Source organism: Notamacropus eugenii, chromosome 1 (assembly GCF_028372415.1).
Source record: "Notamacropus eugenii isolate mMacEug1 chromosome 1, mMacEug1.pri_v2, whole genome shotgun sequence".
Taxonomy (NCBI): domain Eukaryota; kingdom Metazoa; phylum Chordata; class Mammalia; order Diprotodontia; family Macropodidae; genus Notamacropus; species Notamacropus eugenii.
In genome coordinates, this window is record NC_092872.1 from 389,991,059 (window position 1) to 390,014,838 (window position 23,780).

A 23,780-nucleotide genomic window follows, 5' to 3' on the forward strand; every position below is an offset into this window, starting at 1 on the left:
GCCCTGGAGACAAAGCAGGACTCCAGTGTAGGACCTTATCTCTTCTGGATACCCCAAAATGAAGCTATATTGGGGCAGCTAGGTGGCACAGTGAATAGAACACCAGCCCTGGAGTCAGGAAGACCTGAGTTCAAATCCAGCCTCAGACACTTGACACTTACTAGCTGTGTGACTTTGGGCTAGTCACTTAACCCCAATTGCCTAGCCTCCTCCCTCCAAAAAAATGAACTTATATTGACTTTGATTAAATTTTCTGTTTACTTTTATGCATTCATGTTATTTCCTCTAATTGAATGTAAGCTTCACTGGCCTCATTGTGTTTCTCACACACAATATTCCGTGTCCTGACTTCATGCAGTTGTAGTGGCTCCTTCTTATGCCTGCAATACTCTTCTGCCTTGCTTCTGATTATCTTCTCTGACTTCCTTTAGTTGTTGAACAGTTGTGTCTTGACTCTTCATGACCCCATGGCAAAGATACTGGAAAGGGTCACCATTTCCTTCTCCCGCTAATTTTACAGATGAGGAAAGTGAGGCAAAGTTAAGTGACTTGCCCCAGGTCACAGCTAGCCAGGAAGTAAGTGTCTGAGGCCAGATTTGAACTCAGGGAGATGAATCTTCCTGATTCACTCTGTGCACTGAAGGTTGGCTTCTTTCAGAGCTGAGCTCAAATCCTTACCTTCTTCAGGAGGCTTTTCCCATTCTCACCTGCTCTTAGTCCCTTCACTCTAACATTTTCTTCCAATCGCTCTCTCTATATATTGTTTATACACAGTCGTTTGAATGTCATCTCCCCCATTAGACTGTGAGCTCCTTGAGATAAAGATCTATGACTGTTTTTCACCTTCCTTTGTCTTTCCTGTGCCTGGAACACAGGAAGTGATTAATAAGTGCTTGAAGGACTGACTCAAATTCGGGTTTTCTCTTTCCAGGATCACCACTGTTATGTACAATATTCAGCTGTCTTTCTTTGTTTCTTTTAGTACCAAGTACAGTGTTTTCCTTCATAAACACTTTTTCAATGAATGATAAATGTATTCAGGGAGATCTGAGTTTGAATACTCCCTCAGATACTTACTATGTGACTATGGGCAAGTTATTTAACCTTTCTTGGCCTCAGTTTCCCCATCTGTAAAATGGGTACACTAATTACATCATCACAGGGTAATTGTGGGGATCAGTCAAGACACTACATGTAAACAGCAAGTCTTAAAGCATCACAAACTTTTAAAACCATTACTATTACTGTTATTATTTCTCAGAGGACAATGGCAACCTTGGAGAGGGTCTCAATAGTGCGTCTATGACTGATTTGAATGGGGGTAAGTTCAATGACAGATTACTTTTGAGAAAGAGTAATCAGAGCGCATTCCAGGCTCTTTGGGAAATACCTTGGGCTGTACAGACTTGACACCAGCTCTCTCCACCACTCCAACCTTTTTTTCCCCCTAATGTTGACTCACACTTTTAAAGATGTCCTCCTCCTCCTCCTCCAGGTATCACCTGGAGGAAAATTATCCTTGCAAATGAAATTTCCATTTCAAGCAGAGAAGGCAAACATCAACACTATTACAGGATGAGGCACTTAAGCAAGCTGCAAATTACTTTTTTCATAAGCATAATATTAAAATCAAAGATTTTTCTGAGATTATTTTCATCTTGAAACTTCATTGTGGTTTAATCTAATCACATAATAATCCATGCATCTGCTGGGAATACAAATGACTATTCCGTGTGTGTGTGTGGGGGGCAGGAGGCATAGACTTTTTTCTTATGGAGAGTTACTTGTGTTTTTTATTTTACAGTTTCTTGGTAGAATTAAAACCAAATAGGAAAATCTCCCCAGTCTAGCCTCAGGCCAAGCTGTGACCGTGGTCCTTATTTATTCCTATTACCCATCTAGCACCTAAACTTTTTTTTCCCTTTGGGGATTTTCTTGTGGTGTCATAGAGGTAAGGAACCTTGATATCTGTCCAGTCCAATTTTCTTATTTTACAGATTTTTGAGGAAACTAAGGTCCAGAGAAGTTAAATAACTTGCTTGAGGTCACACAAACAGAAAACGGAAGAACTCAGATTCAAACCCAGGTCCTTTGAATTTCAATTCAGTGCTCTTCCTACTCCATCATTTTCCAGGTGCCAACATCCTCTTGCTGTAGCCTGGTCACCCAGGACCAGCCCTCTATCAGTGTTCTATCTTGTTTTCTGTCCCCCCACTCTCCCCCTTCCATCAAAACTCAGGTAAGTTTTTGGCAATCTGTTCTGGGTTGCCATTTCCTAGGTCCCATCTCTCCTGGGACTAATTTGGGAAAATAATATGAGCTGAGTCATTGGGAGATAAGCAATTGAGTGTTTTCCTTCTCGTATATTTACATTTTAGTATGTGTGTTGCCCAAGCAAGCACATACATTTACATTTTAACAAGGACCTTAAGTGTTTTAATGCATGGGATTTAGTAACCTGGGCATTTCAGGATCAAAGAGAAAGGATGCTGGAGGATTATATGATGGAAAGAGCATTAATAAAGAATCAGGAAATTGGAATTCTAGTCCTATCTGGGCCACAAAGTAGATGTGTTAATGACCTTGGGAAGGTCATTTCGTATTTCTAGGCTGTGATGTCTCCATCTACAAAGAGTGAGTTTTGAACTCAGTGATCTCTTCTAAGGCTCAAAGGTCTTTTCCAGTCCTTTCCATCTTTGACATTCTATATTCCAAGACCCCTTTCAATTTTGATATTCTGCTCTTTAAGGCCCTTTCCAGTTTGGACATTCTATGTTTTGAGGACTTTTCCATTTAGAAGAGAATTTTTTAAGATATCTGGGAGCTAGGGATTATCCTTACTGCTCCTCAAATTCTACAATACTGCCTACTCTCCTCTTTGCTAAGAGGAACTCTGGACTTGGAAACCGGATTCCTGGTCTAGACGCACCTGACTCTCTGTATTAATGGTATAAACGGTGTCTGTCTGGTCCAAGAGTTTACAGGAATATGCAATATTGACAGCTGTTTCCTGCTTGTCCCCTGTCAAGACCCAGATTTGGATCCCTGCCTCTCGCAATGCAGCAATGGTATCTGGCACACCTTCTTGCAGTCGATCTTCAATCCCAGTTGCTCCTGGGGAAGAGAAGAGACAAGCTGGGTTACCTATTGAGGAAGAGAGCTAGGGATTGAATTCTTTAGGCATAATTATCCTATTGAAATTGGCCCTTTTAAATTGAAGACCCACAGAACTGATGCTGCATTTAGGTTGGAGATAATGTGGCTGAAAGGGGGATACTAATTAGGCTAGCAGATTCCTTATATTTTTTGTATTATCTTAAGCTCAGTGTCAATCCTTAGTGAATATACAACAGAATATTGAACAGTGGCTAAACGATTCAACAATCAAACAAAATCTGCATTTAAGGCTTTTTTTCTTAGACCAAAGACTTGGCTATTCATTTCACTCATTGCCCAAGCTGAGCATTTCATTCATTTTAATAATCCAGAATGACAACTCGTTGGCAAAGGAGTGATGCTAGAAGCATGCTGAAGAGATAATTTCCTATTGCAGGACCTTACATGAATGAAGTAATAGCAAAAGAATGCAGTTCTACAGTGTGGCTATATAATGAAGTGAGAGTCTCTCAGTGACAAGGGGAAATTTTTGCCCAGCCTCAGTCCTCTTCCAGCTACCTTGAGGGAGGAAAAAATGATTTCTTTTAGGAAATATGTTTGCTTTGGATAGCTAGTCCAAATGCAGAAGTAAACAACCATGTGAAAAATTACGTTTCCTGCCTCATTTTTTCCTCCAGGGATCAGGTAGAAGGAGTGAGACTTTGAAGATGATATAGATCAAAGTAGGAGGTAGATGGAGGAAGGAGGAAAAGGACATCTATTTGTGTGAAGAAGAAAATGAAATTTTTTCACCAGGGAGACCAAAAGATCTTTCATAGCTAAATAAATTGACAGGTTCTGACAAGCTGTATTATCCCTTCTTTAGTCCTAGTTTATGAGGACTTCTCACTAGCTGGTCTTGAAAACATTCCTTTTGAGCTATTCCAGAGTCCAGGACTGAAAAATTAGGAAATCTTATTGAAAGGGGTCCATAGGGTATGGTGCTATGAAAGAGGCCATCAGAACAGAGTCATAACTAGGAAGCCTGTGCCCAGGGCAAGTAGCACAAAAGGTTGCCTCACTTGGAGGGGTGGAGACTGGACAGGAAAAAGTCCCTAGGACCATACTGTAGGTTTGCTTCTAGGGAGGCTTCTCCAGGGCACAGCAGGGCAGGGGAAAGCATTCATGCCAATATGCCATCTGCTAGCTTCTTATTTTAGTTAATTTTTATTCTTATTAGGTGCTAAGCTTTATTGTTTCTGTGTAGCTAAAGGACTTGAAATGCTGTTAAAGCAATCTCTAAATCTGGCACCATTAAGTCAAGTCAACCAGCATTTATTAAATGCCTACTATGTGTGAGGCACTGTGCTAAGCACTGCGGATCCAAATAAAATAAAAAAAATCCCTGGTCTCAAGGAATTCAATGTCTAATGAGGAGACAATGTTCAGACAACTATGTACAAGTACACAGGGTTTAAGTTGGAGACAATGTCAGTGGGAAGGCGGGAGGTATAGGAAAGATTTCTTATAGAAAGTGGGACTTTAGCTGAGACTTGAAGGAGGCAGAGAGGAGGAAGGAGAGAGTTCCAAATATGAGGCCACAGTCAATGAAAATGACCAGAGTCTGCAGATTGAATGTGTTATGTGAATAACTGTTGGGGGAAGGGCAGTGTCACTAGGTTGCAGAGTACATGGAGGGTGGTGGTGTAAGTAGACTGTTAAGGTAGTAAAGGGCTGAATTAATAAATGTCAAACAGAGGATTTTATAATTGATCTTGGAGGCAACAGAGAGCCACTGGAGTTGACTGAACAGAGGAATGATGTGGTCAGATCTGAAGGCTTGTTATTGACAGCTGAGTGGAGAGAGAGACTTGAGATAAGGAGAGCAACCAGCAGGCTATTAGTATAAGTCCAGGTATGAGGTGGGGCTGCACCAGGGTGGTGGCAGTGTCCAAGGAGAGAAGGAAGCATATACCAAAGATGTTATGAAGGTAAAAATTAACAGGATTTGACAGCTGATTAGAAATGGAAAGTGAGGAGTCAAAGATGACACAAGTTGTGAGTCTGGGTGACTGGGAAGATGCTACTACCCCATAGGGGAATTGGGAAAAGATGAAGGGGTTTTTTTGGATAGAAGATAATGAATTCATTTTTTTGAGTGATCGGTTCAAGATGTCTATGAGACATCCAGCTTGAGATGTCCAATAAACAGTTGGAAATGTGAGTCTGGAGGTCAGGAGAGTGTTTAGAGCTGGACAAATAAATCTGAGAATCATCAACCTAGAGACAATGGTAGAATTCATGGAAACCAATCAGGTCACTGAGTGAGACAGTATAGAAGGAGAAGATAAGAGAGCTTGGTATAAAGTCTTAGGAAATACCCACAGTTATTGGTTAGTGGGCATGACATGGATGAAGTTCCAGCAAAGGATACTGAGAAAGAACTATGCCATGGAAACCAGGAGAGATAAAGGACAATTGCTTTCAGAGATAAATGGATTAAGTGGGGCTTTTCTTGAGGAAGGGGAAGGCATGGGCATGTTAGTAAGCAGTAGGAAAGCAGTCAGTAGACTGGGAGATTTTGAAGTGAGAGAGTAAGGATGAGAGATGGGACAGTCTGCAGGAGGAGATGATTTGGGACGAGATGCTATCACTTATATATACAGAAAAGTGTGCCTTGGCAAGGAGAAGGGCTGCCTCTTCTTGTAAAACAGGATTAAAGGAGGAGAAAGAGGGAGAGGGCATTTGAATGGTATATAAGGAGAAAGGGAGAAGGAACTCTCTGTGAATGGTCTTCAGTGTTTTGTAAAATTTTCAGCAAAGATGGAAGGGGTAGGGAGAGCCAGGGGAGATTTGGGGAGGGATGAAAAAAGGTTTGGAAGAGTTGCTGTGTCAATGAGATAAAGTCAATTAAGGGGGCATAAGAGGATTGCCTTGCTGTAGTGAGGGCCCACTTGGACTATGTGATACACATTTGTAGTGGACTCAGTATGGTTTCATGATTTTCTTCAACTTCATTCAGAAGCATGTGAGCAGGATTGAAGGCAGTGGATAATGGAAATAATCTAAGGCTGAGGCTCCACAGGGTAAGATAGGATAAAAGGGATAAGGGACTCAAGAGATGAAGACTGGGTAGAGCTGAATGACTCACCAAGGAGTCAAGACAGGAAAAGAAGGAGAGTGTAGCCAATACAGAGGTGATGACCTGGGAAAGAACTATGGGGTCAAGGGATTAGAAGCCAAGGTGAAGATGAAGAACTGGCCTTATTGCTGTAAGGTAGGCAAAAGGTAGAATTGTAACAGACTGCAATAAAGGATAAGATAAATGAATTTTAGTTTTAAGAACATGGAAGTGGTGCACTCATCAGGAACTGTTAAATGACTTGCAGTTATAACTTTGAGACCTTGGCAGTGAGAGAAAATTCTCTGGGCATACACTTTGAGGCAGCTGTGCCTCATTCAAAGGTTAATTGATATCTCTAAAAAAAACTTTTGTTGATAAATCTTACAATGATTTTACATTCTCAAGGTGATTTCATATTCAAGTGAACTTTTTCACCTGGTTTCAACCGTGCATCATGAAATAAGGTAAATTTTCCCCTCTTTACAAAAGAAAAAACTCATGCCTAAAAAGGTTACAATCATATAATTCAAAAATAAAGCTCCTAGCTGAATCTTTCTCCAATCTTATGCTGTATAGACATCGATCCTGCCTCTGGTAGAATGAGAGCTCTTGGAGAGCAGGAACAATTTCATTTTCGTATTCATCCCCAGTACCTAACAGTGCCTGGTACATAGTTGGCACTTAATAAATGCTTATTAATTGATTCCTAGAGAAAGAGCAGGTATGACCTACTCTGACTTATCTTTAATACTCCATTTAGTGCTAGGGACACACATTGAAGAAATGCTAAAGAAGCTTTGGGTCCTAAACAACCTCTGAGTCTGCTTTGTGTTTCACCAATTTCCCTTTACTACTCGTACTTGTTGTAGTGGCAGAATGGAAACTGAGACCCTACTCCTGACTTTGCCCTTGGCTTCTTTTAAGTCCTAACAATCCCATCTCCTCCAAGAAGCCTTCCTTAATCCTCCTTACTTGCTAGTGCCTTCCCTCTGCTAATTATTTCCTATTTATCCTGTATATAGCTTGCTTTGAATATATTTGTTTGCACCTTGTCTCCCCCATCAGACTAAGCTCCTTGAGGGCAGAGGCTGTCTTTTGCCTCTTTTTGCCAGCACAGTACCTGGCACATAGTAAACACCTAAAAAATGTTTCTTGAATGATTGAATGTTGGGCTACGGACTATGGGAAATAAATTGATTTCTTTGGGCTCCATTCAGGTAGTTCATATGTGAAATAAGGCAATTGGATGACATGACTTCTATAGTCCCAGCTTGGACATTTTGTGTTTTAAAGTCTCTTCCAGCTCTGGCATTCATTGTTCAAAGGCCCCTCCCAGCTATGATCTTTTAGGTTCTAAAGTCCCTTCCAGCTCTAACATTCTATTTTCTAAGGTCTTTTCTAATGCTAACTTTCTATTATTCTATGAGTCCATAGAGACTCAGTCCAAGATGGGGAATAGATTGAGCTTTGAGGAAGAGGTGGACAGGCTCCAAGGTAGCCTGACTACATGAGTTATATAATATTCCCAGAGGGAATTCCTCAGAAAACAAAATGAGCAGCAGAGCTTGGATTAGTATTTGAGGTATTTCATTTGTGCCAAAGATTTGCAAAGGTCTCCTGGGGATGAGTTTTCAATTTCTATCTATTTAAAGACTTGTCGCTATCAGAGCCAAGAAGTTTCTTTACAGCCACAATATTTCTCTTTTCTCATCTGATAATGACTTATTTTTAGTTACCCAGTAAGGTGAGTTGAGTCTCTAGATGTTGGGCTGTCTCCATTAGTAGCTCATCTTGGTTTTCAAGGGACGCTTCAGCCTCATGGCGGAAATTGGCCCACCTCTGGAAGTCTTCTTCTTTTAAGACCTACAGGGCAGATAAGGAAGTTGTTTCCAAACTCCAGTTTGTTGCAACACATTCTAAACTGGACTGGGCTTGTGTGCTATGACCTCTAATGTTCACATTTAAGCTTCACTGCAAAGACAGGTGAAAGCTTTTCTGTCCTTCACATCCTAACTCCTGCAAGAGCACCTTCCTGATCTCTTCCACTGCTACTGTTATCTCTCTGAGGTCATCTCCAATTTAACCTGTATATATCTTGTATGTACATAGTTGTTTGCATATAGTCTCCCCTCTTTAGAATGTAAGTTTTTGGGGGCAGTTAATGTTTATTCCCATCTTTGTATCCCTAACACTAAGTATAGCCTCTTGAACATAGTAAGAGTTTAATAAATACTTGTTAACTGACTGTTAATTTTACCTCCTCAGACAACCTCTCCTACCAGTGGGATTTGATCTCTTCCTCCTCAGAATTACTATCTAACTTTGTCCATTTTATTTGGCACCTGCTACATTTAGCCTTAGATAGGTGGTACAGTGGACACAGTGTTGGGCCTGGAATCAGGAAGACTCATGTTCCTGAGTTCAAATCTGATCTCAGACACTTACTAGCTGTGTGACCCTGGGCAAATCACTCAATCCCATTTGCCTCAGTTTCCTTATTTTGAAAATGAGCTGGAGAAGAAAATGGCAAGCCACTCCTGTGTTGGCAAGAAAACCCCACATGGGGTCACAGAGTCAGAAATGACTGAAAAAAATGACAACACATTCAGCCTTGTGGCATAACTATTCGTGTGTTTATTTTGTTCTTTCCCCAGACACTCCCTGTCTGGCCTAGGGGTTTATGAACCAGAAAGCTCAGGTGAGGAAAGTGCAGCTGGTGAGCTGCACAGCCCTCCCTCACTCAAAACAAAGTCAAGTGCAAGTCATGTCATCATTTCTCTGTTGTCATGGTCTTCTCCAAAGACGAAGGATGAACACAGACAGACAGGCTATAAGCTTTCAAGGGCAGGGACACTACCTTGTTTGACTTTTTTGCTTCAGTGTCTGGCACAGAGGAAAGAACTTTTATGAATATTTGGTGAATGAATGAATAATGAATTGATTGATTAATTAATTCTAGTCCCAAGGAGCTAAGGAAGTAAGGTGTCTATTCTGTGAGCAGAGTACCAAGGATGATTCTTTAGCAGACTCATTCATTTTCATAGATTGACTTTTGAAGTCTCTAGATCTAAAAATATCTTCCTATAAGCTGAGTCCCACACTACTTATTTATTCAGGTTAATCAATAAGTACATTTCAAGTGCTTATTGTGTCCTCAGCATGGTGTTCAGCACTGTGGGGGATACAGATACTGAACCTAGGTCCTGGGACTTGAGCTAGGCCTTCAAAGAAAGGCAGAGGAAGAGGGGTTTCAAAGGATCAAATAGTCAACTGAAAAGTATCTCAGCTCTCTTTGAGCATCCCAAATAAAGAACAACCAAAGGAACACCAAAGCCCTTTAGCTTTATGTTGTCTTAATAATGTTACAAGACCAATGAGCAGAAATATTCTTCCTACCTTCTTGGCGATGCAGAGTGTTCGTAGCCCATCTCTTGCATACCAGTCAAGGTGTTTCTGGGTTTTGGCTTGGATTTTTCTTAGCTTCTTCTCTGCAACAGGGTCTATTGCTATCAAACAGTGATTCCCAATATATGGTCAACTGCAAATTTTGGGAAATGTCTCACCTCCCCAATTCAGACTTTTCAAGGATTATTGCAAACCTATCCAGTTAAAGAATTCCATCAACTTTCTTCTCTCTGGAAGATGTTATCTTTCTGAGTCACCAGGATGTCCTAAGAGATATCCTCCTAGGTCCTTACCTCTCCTGGATACTGCCCCTCTGATATGATGGCATGGACTAAACTTGCCAATTGTCTAAATCAAAGGGTTAAGAAATAACATTCACTCCCCTCATCCTGAGCATTTGAACCTGAGCCACAGCTGACTATGCAGAGGAAAATGGGGCTGCCTCGATAATTCTAAATCTTGTCTGGAATCTGCTATCCTAGGAGAAAATCAGTCCCATAGCTGTCTACTTCTTGTTAGTAATAAAGACAGTGGCTGCATCATAATTAATGCTGTCTCACATTAGACTCTAATATCAAGGGACTTTGAAATACTTTGTTGGTTTCAGGAGAGTTTATGCAAATCTTTTGGAAGGAAGAAATGAGAAGGGGATTATTTCCATTTTATTGGTGAGGAGACTAAGGTCTCCTTCCAAGGAAAGGGAAAACCCAAAGGTTTTCTGGGTAAGGAATAGAACCCTGGCAGCATGATGTCATGGGCTTGTAATTAGGAAGCCAAGATTCTAGCTCTTTTGCTAACTAACTGCGTGACCTTTATAAATTTGCTGAATTTGGGCCCAAATTAGATTTCATGACCTCCAACATCCCTTAAATTTCTACAAAATCATTGTAATCTCTGCCTTCTAGAAGAGGGGCAACGTGTCATGATGGAAAGAACGCTAAGGTTAGTGTACAACTAGGGTCAAACGCTGGTTCTGACACTTACTAGCTATGTTACCAGGGTCGGTCTATTTCATACTATGGAGCCACATTTTCCTCATCTGTAAGATGGGGATAATAATCCTCACACAAGCTCTGGTATCTGTGGTATGTGGTTCATTCTTATCCTCAGCCTAGTGGGGTTCTTTTGGTCTTCCACTTCTGTACTATTATGTGACCCATCAGTAATTAGTATCAGTTCATTATTTCACATCAGTAATTAATTTACCTTTGGCAGGGTCTTCCAGCAGGTCCATTATGACGGAGTCAGCTCCCTTAGTATAGACAATGATCTCACCAGTCAGGGGGTGCCTTACAATCACTGACATCCTCTTCCTCACTGAGTCAAAACCCAGGGTGTAGAGAAGGTCAAAGGTGAGAAGTGTCCCCTGGGGCAGGCGCACAGTAACTTGCTCAGGGGTCCTGGATACCAGGGTGAAGTTGTAGGCCCGGGCAGCATGCACCAGGGCAGCTTCATCAGGGCTCTCAGCCTCATAGAAGAATTCTGGCTCTGGTATCACTGAGTCCAATACATCTATCAAGGAGGGGCCTCTGGCTCCCATGTCCTGCTTGGCCATGACTTCTTCTTTGGAGCTGCTCTGGTAGCCAACATCTGTGGAATACCCACCGCTATGACCAGAGAAGTCTTCTTGCTCATCTGAATCTACAACTGTGGGATTTGGCTCTAAACTTTCCCCAAGGTCAGATGGAGTGGTGGAAGAGAAGGACTGGCTGAGACTGGAGAGTTTAAGCCTCTGGAACAGCTGGTGAATCTTCTCCAGGGAAGCTCCTAGGGATTTCATCTGTGGTGGGATGGTGACCTTGACATTGAGAGAAAACAGAATGTTATTTCTGTGGGGAAAAATAATGAAATCACCCACAGGCAAGTTGAAGAGTGAGACAGATTAAAGAGGTCTCTTTCCTCCAAGTTCTAATTCTGTCGGACTCTTGTTACTTAGAGGTCACTATACCACTAGCTACAGCATCCAGATCTCTTGCTAGGTTAACTGATATGACTAATGTGTTGGGTGACCTGGACAAATCATTTTCCCTCTCCCAAGCTCCATTTTTGTCATCTAGAAAATATAAGAATTGGTTTTTAAGATTCTCTAAGTGCTAATGTTCTGTGATTCTCTATGCCCACAGGCAGATGGCCTTTCCTTTGAAAGATTTTTAAAAAATTATCATACAAATATGCTATTTTTTTCTACAACATCTTACCCTCCTAAGTTATGTCATCTGAGTCTCTTAACTGATCTGTAAAATGGGTCTAATGATATCTGATTTGCTTATCTCACAGGGTTTTGTGATGATCAAATAAGATAATGCATGGAAAAATACTTTATAAATTATTAGATATTAGGAAGTGTTCAAGGATTGACTGGATGACCCTTAGGAACATTGTGGATCAGAAATGTCAAACGTGGGCTGCATTGCTGTCACAACACTTCCAAGTCTAACACAAAGCAGATTAAAATATTATTGGGAAATATTTAACAAATTAAGTAAAAATATAATAGAACACAGATGATATTAAGATGTGGTTTTCTAAGTTTATAATGCCGTCTGCAGAGGTCCTCATGAAAAGTACCCCGTTTCTAGTTTGATACCACTGTGGTAGATGGCACTGACACTTCAGGAAAAGGTGGAATGGAATCATCTCAAAAATCCCTTCCAATCCCAAAGTTCCAATAATTTAGAAAAGCATTTTGTAAATAATAAAGAGATAGCCCTGTTTACTGGTTAGAACATGGTGGTGATAGTACTCCCAGGTGCCTGGACTCTCTTTCCTGAACTTTGTTTCCAGGTAATCTTGTCCCCTCTTCTTTCTCCCTTTCCGTAAAAGCCCCTTGAGGGTAAGGATTATTTTACTTGTTTGTATATGCCACACATAGCACAGTGCTTGGCATACACTAAGCACTTAAATATTTCCCTAATAAGTCATAAATATTTTCATTCATTAATGATGTCAGTCTTCTCAGCTTGATCCCTTTCTTTGCAGGCTGCCTTTCATGGATTACCCAGCCAGTCTTTTCATAAAGTGAGCTAGAATTACCAAATGATCAGTTTTAGGGTTAGAAGGAATTCCAGAGAGTATCTATCCCACAAACATTGGGGCCACAGGGTCATATACTGAGAACTGGAAGGGATTTCTGAGCCATCAAATCCAGTACCTTCATTTTCCAGATGAAGAAACTGAGATTGGGAGATTAAATGACTAGCTGAGGACCACATGGCTTGAAGTTGGGGCTTCCTGACTCCAAGGCCAGTACTCTGCCCATGTACCACCAAGCTGCCTAATCACAGAATATAAGAAATTGGAGGAAGAGAAGGGAATAGGTCATTTATACAGTACTTTATATGTTGAGGAAGAGAAGGGAACAGGCCATTTATGTAGCATTTTACATGTTCCAGGCACTATGCTACAAATTTTTTTACAAATATTTTTTACAAATATTATCTCATTTGATCCTCACAATAACCTTCTGAGATAGGTGCTAATATTATCCCTAGTTTATAGTTGAGGAAAGTGAGGGAAACAGCTTAAATGACTTGCCCAGAGTCCCATAGTTAGTAAGTGTCTGAGGCAGAATTTGAATTCTGGTCTTCTTGACTCCAGACCCAATTGTGCTACCAGCCGCCTCAAGTTCAGATAGCAACCCCTTCCTTTTATACATAACTAAGCTGAGGGGAAGTGATTTGTTCAGGTCAGGAGACCCACGTCTCCTAACTCCCAGTGAGGTTTTCTTTAAAACCCTCCCACACTCTCTCATGACACCTTACCCTTTGCCTGGGTTCTGTTGTTGTGGAGACCATGACAGAGTTGCAGATGGTTAGTGCAAGGAAGAAATCAGTGATGGAGGAGCCTGTGGAGAGGGAAGATTTGGTGACCCTGTGGGATGTCAAGGTTTCCACTTTCCAGGCAGCATCTTTCACCTTTGTCAAGAGACCTTGGTCTGGAGTCACATCCTTTTCCTGGAAGAAAAACATTTGAGAATTTCTTCAGTAAATGGATTATAGGGAAAGGTGCTTACTGTCAAGAGTTTTTGTACTACTAGAGAGAAGCAAGCACAGGATGTGAGAATTAAAATCTTTCTCTGCCCCCAAAGCTCCCAAACCAGAGGCCTATTTTCACCATCATACATTCCTTTATTCTCCAACTATTTTCTTAATGGTTGACTGTGTTGGTATTAGGTCTACCCTGTTCCCACCTCCCCATTCATTGTGGATGAATCACAGAATTTCAGAGACAGAAGGGACCACAGTGATGTGATCTAGGCTGACCCCTATCCCCAAAAGAATCCTCAAAAGAACATAGCTGATGAGTGGTCATCCAGCCTTTCCTTGAAAACCTCTTGGGAGAAGGAACCCAGTACCCTTTCTCCCACCTCACTTGATGGCAGCCCATTCTCCATTTGGAAGCTATGTCTAGCATCAGAGTACTTGTCCTCAAAAGCACCCACTACGTTCAGGAATTGTGCGAAGTGCTGTGACAACAACACTCATCCTTAGGGTGGAGAAGCAACTCAGAAAGAGAATTATTAGGGAATAAAGATGCACTGAACTGGGCCTCTGCTCCCTGCAGACATGTTGGCTCCCATGCAGGGCACAGTATTGCTAAAAAACCTACAAATATGTTTATGTCTTCAAAGATACAAATACCACTATTACTTTGACCCTATTCGCACGCTGGGGGGTGACGAGGCAACCAAGAGACTATAGCTCAGCAGACTAAAAAAGGACATGCCCAGGTACATCGGCTCTTCCCTCCCAAGCTCATGATGAGATGTAGCTGCTGCTAGATACTTTCTACATGCATCCTTGTGTTATAATGGGTAATTTTGTATAGTCTTCTCACCTTCCTAACAAATATTACTGTGTGACAAAATGGCCTTTAAAGACCTTTCCAGTTCCGAGATGCTCTTTTTTGAGTTTATCCTTGTATCCTCAAAGATATTGAAAGGATCACAGGGAGGCCTGAATGGTTCCTCTGTGGGGGATTTATGGAAAGACCCGAACAAGAATTACATGAAATAAGAAGGCATGGAGGGGTTGGTACATCAGGGAAGGCAGTGCTCACCTGGATAAAACTATGACTTCATTACAGTATAAGTACTCAGACTTGAAAGCTTGATGGCACAGTAGACAGAGAACTCGTTTTGGGATTTGGAAGATCTGAGTTTAAATCTGGCCTACGATGCTAGTTGTGGGACTTTTAGATCATTTAAACTGTCTGCCTCAGTTTCCTTTTTTGTGAAATGGGGATAATAAAGCCAACTACCTCTCAGGGTTATTGTGAGGATAAATGAGATTATATTTGAGAAGCGATTTGCATATCTTAAAGCACTATGCAAATGCTATTTATTTATTTTAAACTGTATGGATTAATGAATTAGACTTTTAAAAATTTCAAACACTACCTTTGTAATGCTGGATAAGTCAATTAAGCTCTCTTATCCTGTTTTCTTATCAATAAAATGGGGTAATGCACCTTAATCAAAGGGTTGTTGTGAGGATCAAATGAGAAAATGTAAGTAAAGTTTTTTAAAGTGTATATAGTATTTAAAGCATTATGTAAATGTTAACTATGATCATTTCTTATTAATCAATAATCAATCAAAGAACATCTATGAATTACCTCCTATGATCCTGGCATTGGGAATATAAAGACAGAATGAAATGACCTTTCCTCAAGGAACTTGCACTCTATTGGATGAGACAAGACATACAAATATAAGTACATGAAAAACAAATATGAATACAAGATTAGGGTTAGGGAAAACAGGATCAATGTAGCCCCTTTTTGATGCCTCATCAAGGAGGGATCCTATGTGCTTGAAGTCTGTGCCAAAGGAGCAAGATCTCTGAGATGGAAAGGTTCTGAATATGATCTTGGTGACAGATTTTTCTCCAAGAACAAGCCTTGTTAAATGCATAGAGCCTCATCTCTGAAAGGTTGCCTATTTACTATTTCAGGTGATTAAAAAAAAACATAATAATATATGGAACATATAAAGAGGCTTAGGTGATAGCACCCTACATTTAGAGTTAGGAGGGTCTTCAGAGGCCATCTAGTACAATCCTTTCCTTTAAAATCCCTGAGCTTGTTTCCTGATGTATCAAATCAAATTATCCAAAGTCATACAGGTAATAAGCAAGCATCAGAGGTAGAATCTGAACTCAGGTCCTCTGACTCCAAAGTCAGTAGGCTATGCCATGTTGCTTTCCATTTTAAAGCTTGGCAGGCAAGTGGGATAAGTTATTTTGAACTATGGAGCCTTCCAGGTGTTCCACATCCTGGCAATCACCATACTCTATCTTTGCCTAAGGTCAGCTGACTTATTCCAATGGCTTCGTCATGTTCAGATAGCTACCTAGGTAAAAAAATACTCTTTCCACTTTTTTGTTCTAAGACACAGGTTTAGTTACTATTATAGGGGAAAAAACTCTAGCATGCATGCTAGGGAGAGGGGAGGTAACTGGAAAAACTGAGCCTGGAGGCAACCTGTATTTAAATTCTTGAAGATTGGGTCTCAAGACCCTGGCCAGCAATTCTGCAGCACGTATTGTCTTGGCACCATGAAGCTGCCTTGGACAACTTTCCAATGACATGAAGTAGTCTAGCTGGATGACTCAGAGGCTGTTCAGTCTGATGGGCAGACAGTAGAATGTGGACAAAGGAAATCATTATCATTAACATAGATAACTTACTAAACACTGTATACCAGACCCTGGGCCAAGCCCTAGAGATAATAATATAAGTAAGCTAGGTAGTCTTCACCCTCAAAGAGCCTACCTTTAATGGTGGAAGACTAACACATAAAAGAGAGAATAGGAAGGAGTACATATCTTGTTATCCTGGCATAGCTAGAAACTACTACTATAGTGCTACATGACTACTAGTTCTCTTTCACCTTACCTAGAGAACAAACCAGTTAATTTCAGATTTTTTTAGCTACTGAGAGCCTCTGGTTCAAAGTCTTCCAGTATCGTGTCAACATGGTAAGAGTTACAACTTAATTAAGTTAACGTTTGCAGCATGTCTAAGAGCTTTAGGTGAATTCTGGTGCCTTCTTGTTCCCACTCTCACCAGTGAATACAGAGCCCATTTTTGAGCTAGATTTGACTCAGAAATTGGCTTTTCTTCCATTGTTCGTATGGAGTTTGCTTGTTACTGCGGAAGAAAAAGGAATCAGAATATGGTTTCCTTTCTGAGTCCCAGAAAGCTTCAGAAGTCCTTGTTAGGGACTTTTCAGCAAGGCAAGGAAAGAAGTAAAACCAGTATATAGGAGAAACATCTTACAGAGAAGGGATGTGGAATTTTGTACCAAAAGCACTCAGTGTTTTTTTCTGGCCCTAATAAGAATATATCATGGCAAGATTTATTAACAGCACTGTCAGGTTTGAGGTAATGATTAATAATAGATGGTTTAAATGTAGGTGGCTGTATATCTAGGCTAGCAATCTCTTCAATCCAAATTCTTCAGTCTGGCATTTAAATTCCTTCATAATCTGGCTCCAACCTATTTTTCTTGGATGATTTCACATTTTTCACACTCACTTTTTGTTCATGCCAAACTCTAGGGCCTGCTTTACTCAACATTTCATCTCCTGTCTCTATCCTCTGTATCTGCAATGCTCTCCCTCCTCATCTCTACACTTTGGAATCTCTAGCTCCCTTTCAGGCTCAGCTCATGTGCTACCTCTTATCAGGGACATTTCCTTATTTCCTTCACTTGTTAATGTCCTATTCCTTCCTGCCTTCTCCAACCTTGACCAAAGACTTCATATTTATTTGTATTGATTCGATTTATCTGTGTTCCTGTTGGTTTTCCCCCAGCAGAATGAGAGCTAAATTCTTGAGACAGGATTTACTTCATTTTTGTTCAGCTCCCAGAACAGTGTCTAGTATATAGCAGGCACTTAATAAATGCTTTCTGAATTGAACCTGAAAGATTTTGGACCATATCTAATTTAAACACAGACACATAGAGACAGACACACAGATACACACATGGAGTAGTGGGTTTAAAAAATTAGGAATACCTTTTGCTTCTCCTTTCTATGTGGGGAAGTTCTGGGTGTCCCTATGTTTTTCTGTGTGGGTGGAGAGCAGGGGAAGAAAGGGCAGACCACAGAAAAGACATCTAGCAAGAAGAAGGGCTGGGGCTAATATGCAAATTTTATGGGCTGAATTTTTTTGACCTGATGATTACAGAAAAGAATTTGCAAGACTGCCCATATTAAACAAAGGATACTATTCAAAACAAGAAAAAAATGAAAAATCTGAAGAGGCCTGGAAAAGGACATTTTATTTTCTATGACAGTACTTATAAATATTGGCCCAATACCTAATCCCTCCTGGAATCACCAGGGTTTCAGTTCCCAAAGGCATGTAGGCCAATAAACTTTCCAGCAAGGCAATTAGAAGACACCACCTGAAATTTCCTTGCTCTTTAGAGAAGAAAAGGGAAGTTAAAAAATAAAACTAAATGGGAGGCTTGTCAGAACAAGAGACACCTGCTAAAGAGCCAAGAAGCAAGGTCTCTAGAAAGCAGTAATTGCCACACTTGTGTCCTGCCAATTTTGAAAGACAAGCTGTGATGACTCAGTATATTCTAAGTAGGTAAAGGAGAAGAAATCCAAGGATTGGTGTCATTTATTGACTAAGGCAAGCCTGGACTATAATATGGTGGGCAGGCAGAAAGATCTAGATGGAAGACAGCAAGACACCTGAGGTACCAAGTGCATTCACTGCAATCATAATGTTATCAGTTAAGACTCCCTTTTCGACATCACTTTGAGGGTTTTATAGCATACTTTCTTCATATTACTTAAGTAGGTAAGTTTCTACAAGACTAGGATTGAGGAGGGGAGAAAGGACAGATAAAGTCTAAGGGGCCCCCAAGATATCCACTTAGAAGGCCTAGGCAATGAGACCTTGCCCCTAACCTATTAATTAAAAATTCTGCTAATACAATCAGGGATATTTGTGCAATATTCTCAGAGACCTTGAAGCCTTCACATATTATAGAAGACACTCAATTTGCATATCACAACACCTTGAAGATCACCCTGAGCCTATCAAAAATTAAATTACTCATAGGGCTGTGTTCTGTTAGGAGAAAAAGGCCTCAACAGTCACTTTTACTCCTTTTTTCATAAATATCTAACATTTGCATAGTTCATTGGGCTTTTCAAAACATTTCATATTCATTACCAGCCACACTGATTACTCTCTTACTATGTTCCACCTCTTATTTCAGTGCCTTTGCATAGACTGTCCTCCCATGCCTGGAATGCCTTCTCTCCTCCCCTCAGTTTTTGTGGAATTCCTGGCTTCCTTCAAGATCAACTCAAGTACAGCCTCCTACATGAAGCCCATCCCAATGGCAGCATTTGTTAATGTCTTCATCACTAAATTATTTTGCATTTACTTATTTGTGTATATGTTGTTTCCCCTAATAAACTATATGTTCCTTCAGGGTAAGGAATTATTTCCTTTGTAGCTCCCGTGCACAGCCCCTGGGGATCTGTGATTTCATCAGAACATCTTCTACCAATGCAGATCTATACCTTCTGTGCAATAAATAATCTTAGAGAGTTTACTGGGACACAGAGAAATTAAGTGACTTGCTCAGGGTCACACAACCAGCTTGTGGCAGAGGGAGGAATGAACCCAGGCCTCCTGTATTGTTAATGCATTTTTGCTTAATGAGAAGATTTTTCCCATTCGTTAATAGGCCCATGTGAGTTACATGAGTCTGTTGTAGGAGGAGCTTGTGAAACAGATGGAGCAGGAAGGGTAAAGCAGAACTGAGAAGTTGGTCACAGTAGTTAGAGCTGAGGGAGAAAGAGGAAGCAGGCAGCCACCTGTGAGTGTTTGTTTGTGGGAAAGCTTTAGCAGGGGAAAGGCTTGGGGATAGTAATGCCTCCTGCATTGTTATTATGTATAGATTTCTTTGTTGCTATGATGAATTTGGCTTTCTGGTGTTTGAATGAATGTTTTGGTTCTGTCTTCCTTGTGGAGAGTATGCTATATTTTGTGATTCAGAATTAAGCCGTCATATCCATAGCTTGTGGATATCCCGTTGGTGCTATACCTCCTTTACTTCAAAGCCAGTGTGACACATTGTAGGTCATTAATAAATGCTTGTTGAATGGATAGACAAATGCCCCTCCTGTAACCCTTGGAGGAGCATAGGGGTATTGTTTTACTTTACAGATGAGGAACTTTCTAAAACCAGAACAATGTCTAATAAACATCAGTTGGAGGAAGTTTCCTCTTGGGGGAACTCCTGACAAAGTAAAAAACAGCTGCATAATCCAAGGAACAGAGAGGTTGAGAGCTTTCTTATGTTACCCAACTGGATAGCAGAAGGGGCACCTCAATGTGCAGTAGTACCCTGAGTGTTCTTCCAATTCCTTTTCCCCTATCTTGTCCTTCAGGTACGAACCTTAGCCAAGTGACCCCTGAATTTTGAGAAGACTGGAGAACTATTATTTTGCAGGGAATATTTTATCAAACCTAGTTGCCTCTCCAGCCAATTAGAGCTGAGTCTTGTGTGAGTCATTTATCAGTTTATTCTATCTGTTTTGCCTTCCTGAAAGAACTTAGTTAGAACCTGTCATTCAAAACTGCCTGGAGGCCAGGCTGTGGTGTAGCAATTAAAACATTCTCTGGAGCCTTGAGAGAGATGGTTGGTAAACATATCCCTTGCCCTAGCAGTTCATAAAGGCCTCAAATTAGAGCTACAGCTTGTTATTCCTACCAGGGTAGGAATAAATGGATGAGCTGTGAGAACAAAATGCTTTGGGGTAAAGAAGCAGAGGAGTTTTATCTTTGTTTTCAGTGGAGAGTTCTCCCAGACACATGGGAGACTATAAAATATAGTCAGGTGAGAATGGTTCAAAAGATATTGAGGCGGAGTTAAGCAGAAGGAGAGATGTGAGGAAACTGTGGCTAATGGCCCAGTAGCTAAGGGTTACAATGGGCAGAGTGTTGAACTTAGGGTCTGCAGGTCCCAAACTGAAATCTGATCTCAGATATTTACTAGTTATATGTCCCTGGACAAATCGATCAACCATTCTCAGCCTCACAATAGCATCAACCTCATAGGGTTGTTGTAAAACTTCAAGTGAGATGATACTTGTAAAGTATTTTGCAAACCTTAAAGAGCTACTTAGCTAGAAGTGATTTCTCCCTCCACAGAACCCTCACAAGGCCTTCTTTTGAGTACTATCATACTTATATTGGAACTGCTGTGTATGTTTAATCTTTGATGTGGCATGGTATAAGGGAGATAGAGGATTTGCGTTTGAATTCCAGCAGTCATTTATTACCTATGTGACCTTGGGCAAGCCATAACCTCTCTGGGGGCTCAGTTTCCTCATCTGTAAAATAAAGAAGTTGGACTGGACAGTCTCTACAGTCCCTTCCAGATCTTAAAAACAAACAAACAAACAGAAAAGCATGATTCCCTTCTAGACTAGTACAGACTGTGGAAGGTGTGGCTCATAACAGATTCATTCTTCCTCTGTCTCTTCCTCAGTAGCCTTGCATGGGCACTTCTGTTCAATAGATGCTCAACAAAAATTCATTGGTTGACTAAATGAATGTTAGTGATAGTGTTTTTTATTTAATCACAATTGTTCTCATTAAGTTTGTATTAAGTATAAAATAGTTCAGGTATCATTCACCTTTGTATTCACATAGAGAACAGTTGGATAATCTGTAGACTGAAGGGTTTGAGCTGATACCCTTTTTCTTTGGTGGGGGTCAGAAAAGGCATTGCTGAGCAGGGGCATCTTTATGTTGTTTTTTCTCTAAATAACTAGGGATTCTCTCAATTGAATGATATTTAGCATTGTTTTCTGCTGATATAACAAAAGGGGAGTACTGATTCAAAATTATGTTCTTTCTCTTAATTTTCACTGGTAAAGCATCAAGATAACGGAAGAAACCCTATGCTGTGAGTTAGGAGTTACTTTGCTATTGCTTGGTGTGTGACCTGGAGAGAGGTCCTTCACTTTCCTGAGCATCAGTTTCCTCGTGTACCACATCTTTTTCTATTGACCTTCCAAAGTTGTTAGGAAACTGAAATGTGACATAACATATGTGAAAGCAACACTAATGAAACTAACTAAGAGCAATACAAATGAAACAAGTTATTATTATTATGGATACTTATAAGACCAGAGAAAGTAAGAACATGGCTAAGTGGCTAGGGAGCTATGGAGGAGTCAGGAAGATGGGGGTACAAGTCCCCCTCTTAACATATACTGGTTTTGTGACTTTGGGCAAGTCGCTTATTCTCTCAATGTCTCAGGTAACTCTAAAACAGAGGTTCTTTTTTTTTTTTTTTTTGCATCGAGCCCTTTGGCATTCTGGTAAAACATGAACTCCTCAAAATGTTTTTAAACAAGTACATAGGATAATAGAGAAAATACATTACAGTAAAATACAGTTATCAAAATATTTTACAAAAAGATTCATGGATCCAGATTAAGAATAATTACTCAAGACTATATATTGTAGAACAGGAGTTGACCAACATGGGTAAAGGGAGTTTCCACAATGAGTGCCTTCATCTTAGGGCTTTCCCTTTGAGATTGTCTCTGATTTATTCTGTACAGAATTGCTTGCATATTATATCCCCTATTAGACTGCGAATTTCTTGAGAACTGGGACTTGGGTTTTTTTTTTTTTTGCTTATCTTTTCATCCCTAGACTGTGCCCAATGTCTGGCACATAGTAGGTGCTTAATAAATGCTAGTTGTTTTGACTTGAGTTTTCCATGAGATTTTTCCAATGGAATCACAGGTTTCATCCCAAAGAAAACAAACATATGGGATGTAAGTATCTAGGACCTCATCGAAAATAATCCTAGTCCTGCCTTGTTCCCACTCACCTCTGCTTCTTAGAATCCCAGGTTTACTTCAAAGCCTAGCTCAGATGCCCTCTCCCACATGAAACTTTGCATATGTTTTGTGTATACATATATATATATCTATATAGATATAGATATATATATATAAATATATATATATGTAGGTACAGGCACACAACTTTTACTGTTTAGTGTGTAATCTACAGAATAAGGGTAACACATGTATATAATGAATATTTGTTCTTCCTTAGTAGAATATAATTTCTTTGAGGACAGGAACTGTTTCATTTCTGTGAAGCTTCTTTAATAAATGTTTGTTCATTGAGTGAGGGAACAAGTAAACAAAGAACATTAGAGCTAGGAGGGACCTTAGAGATGATCACATTCAACCCTCTTATTTTACAAGCAAGAAAACTGAGATCTAGAGAAATAAAGTGACATGCCTAAGGTCACAAAGCAAGTTAACGGAAGAGTCAAATCTAAGACTCAAATCTGCTTGACTCTCAGACCAATGCACTTTCTTTTGTACTTTACTCTTTACTTTACTTCTTTACTCCCTCCCTCCCTCCTTCCTTTCCTCCTTCTCTTCCTTCCTTCCTTCCTTCCTTCCTTCCTTCCTTCCTTCCTTCCTTCCTTCCTTCCTTCCTTCCTTCCTTCCTTCCTTCCTTCCTTCCTTCCTTCCTTTCTTCCTTCCTTCCTTCCCTCTCCCTCTCTTCTTTACTTCTTTTTTCTAATAGATATTTTTTGAGGAATTTCTCAATTTAGTTATCTTCTGGGTTTCTCTGCATAAGACAATTTTAAGGAGGTAGAGATACCTAGCTTTTACTGTTTAGTTTATAATCTGCAGAACAAGGGTAACGTTTATAACAGGATCATTTCTAAAGTGTTGTTGCCCTCCCGCACCAGTACTTCTCCCCATAGCAGAAATGAATCCCCTGCAGCTTGGAAGGACGGAGACACAACTTACGATGGTGCTGCTGAAGGCTACTGGAGACTGGGCATTCTCACATCTCCCCACAGATCTGTGCCGAGTATGAGTCTGGAAATGGGCACGGGCACTCTGGCTTCTCCTCAGGGGATTGGCTCCTCCTGGGAATCGGACTGTGCCGAAGCCTGACAAGGCCCCAAACTGACATCTGATGCATTCCTCATCATCTGAATCCAGCTCCCTCTGAGTCTCTAGGCGTTTGGCTGCAAAGAAAAGTGCACCATGACCAACATGATTAGAAATGTTCCTTCTAGAAACATAGTAAGTTAAGTCAATCCCCCTGGAACCTATGCTGTAGG

General features: G+C 40.5%; 1 protein-coding gene across 3 annotated transcripts in view; it reads right to left on the minus strand.

The window, feature by feature from the left end:
* ATP10B (ATPase phospholipid transporting 10B (putative)) overlaps positions 1-23,780 on the minus strand; it is a 316,520-nt gene that overhangs the window by 31,269 nt on the left and 261,471 nt on the right. For all 3 annotated transcript variants that reach the window (XM_072630895.1, XM_072630894.1, XM_072630896.1), the window contains 6 exons: positions 23,461-23,684; positions 13,387-13,578; positions 10,832-11,423; positions 9,617-9,726; positions 7,957-8,083; positions 2,930-3,114 (listed from right to left, as the gene is read on the minus strand). In XM_072630895.1, coding sequence (XP_072486996.1) covers positions 2,930-3,114; positions 7,957-8,083; positions 9,617-9,726; positions 10,832-11,423; positions 13,387-13,578; positions 23,461-23,684 — 1,430 coding nt within the window. The remainder of the gene's footprint in view (positions 1-2,929; positions 3,115-7,956; positions 8,084-9,616; positions 9,727-10,831; positions 11,424-13,386; positions 13,579-23,460; positions 23,685-23,780) is intronic.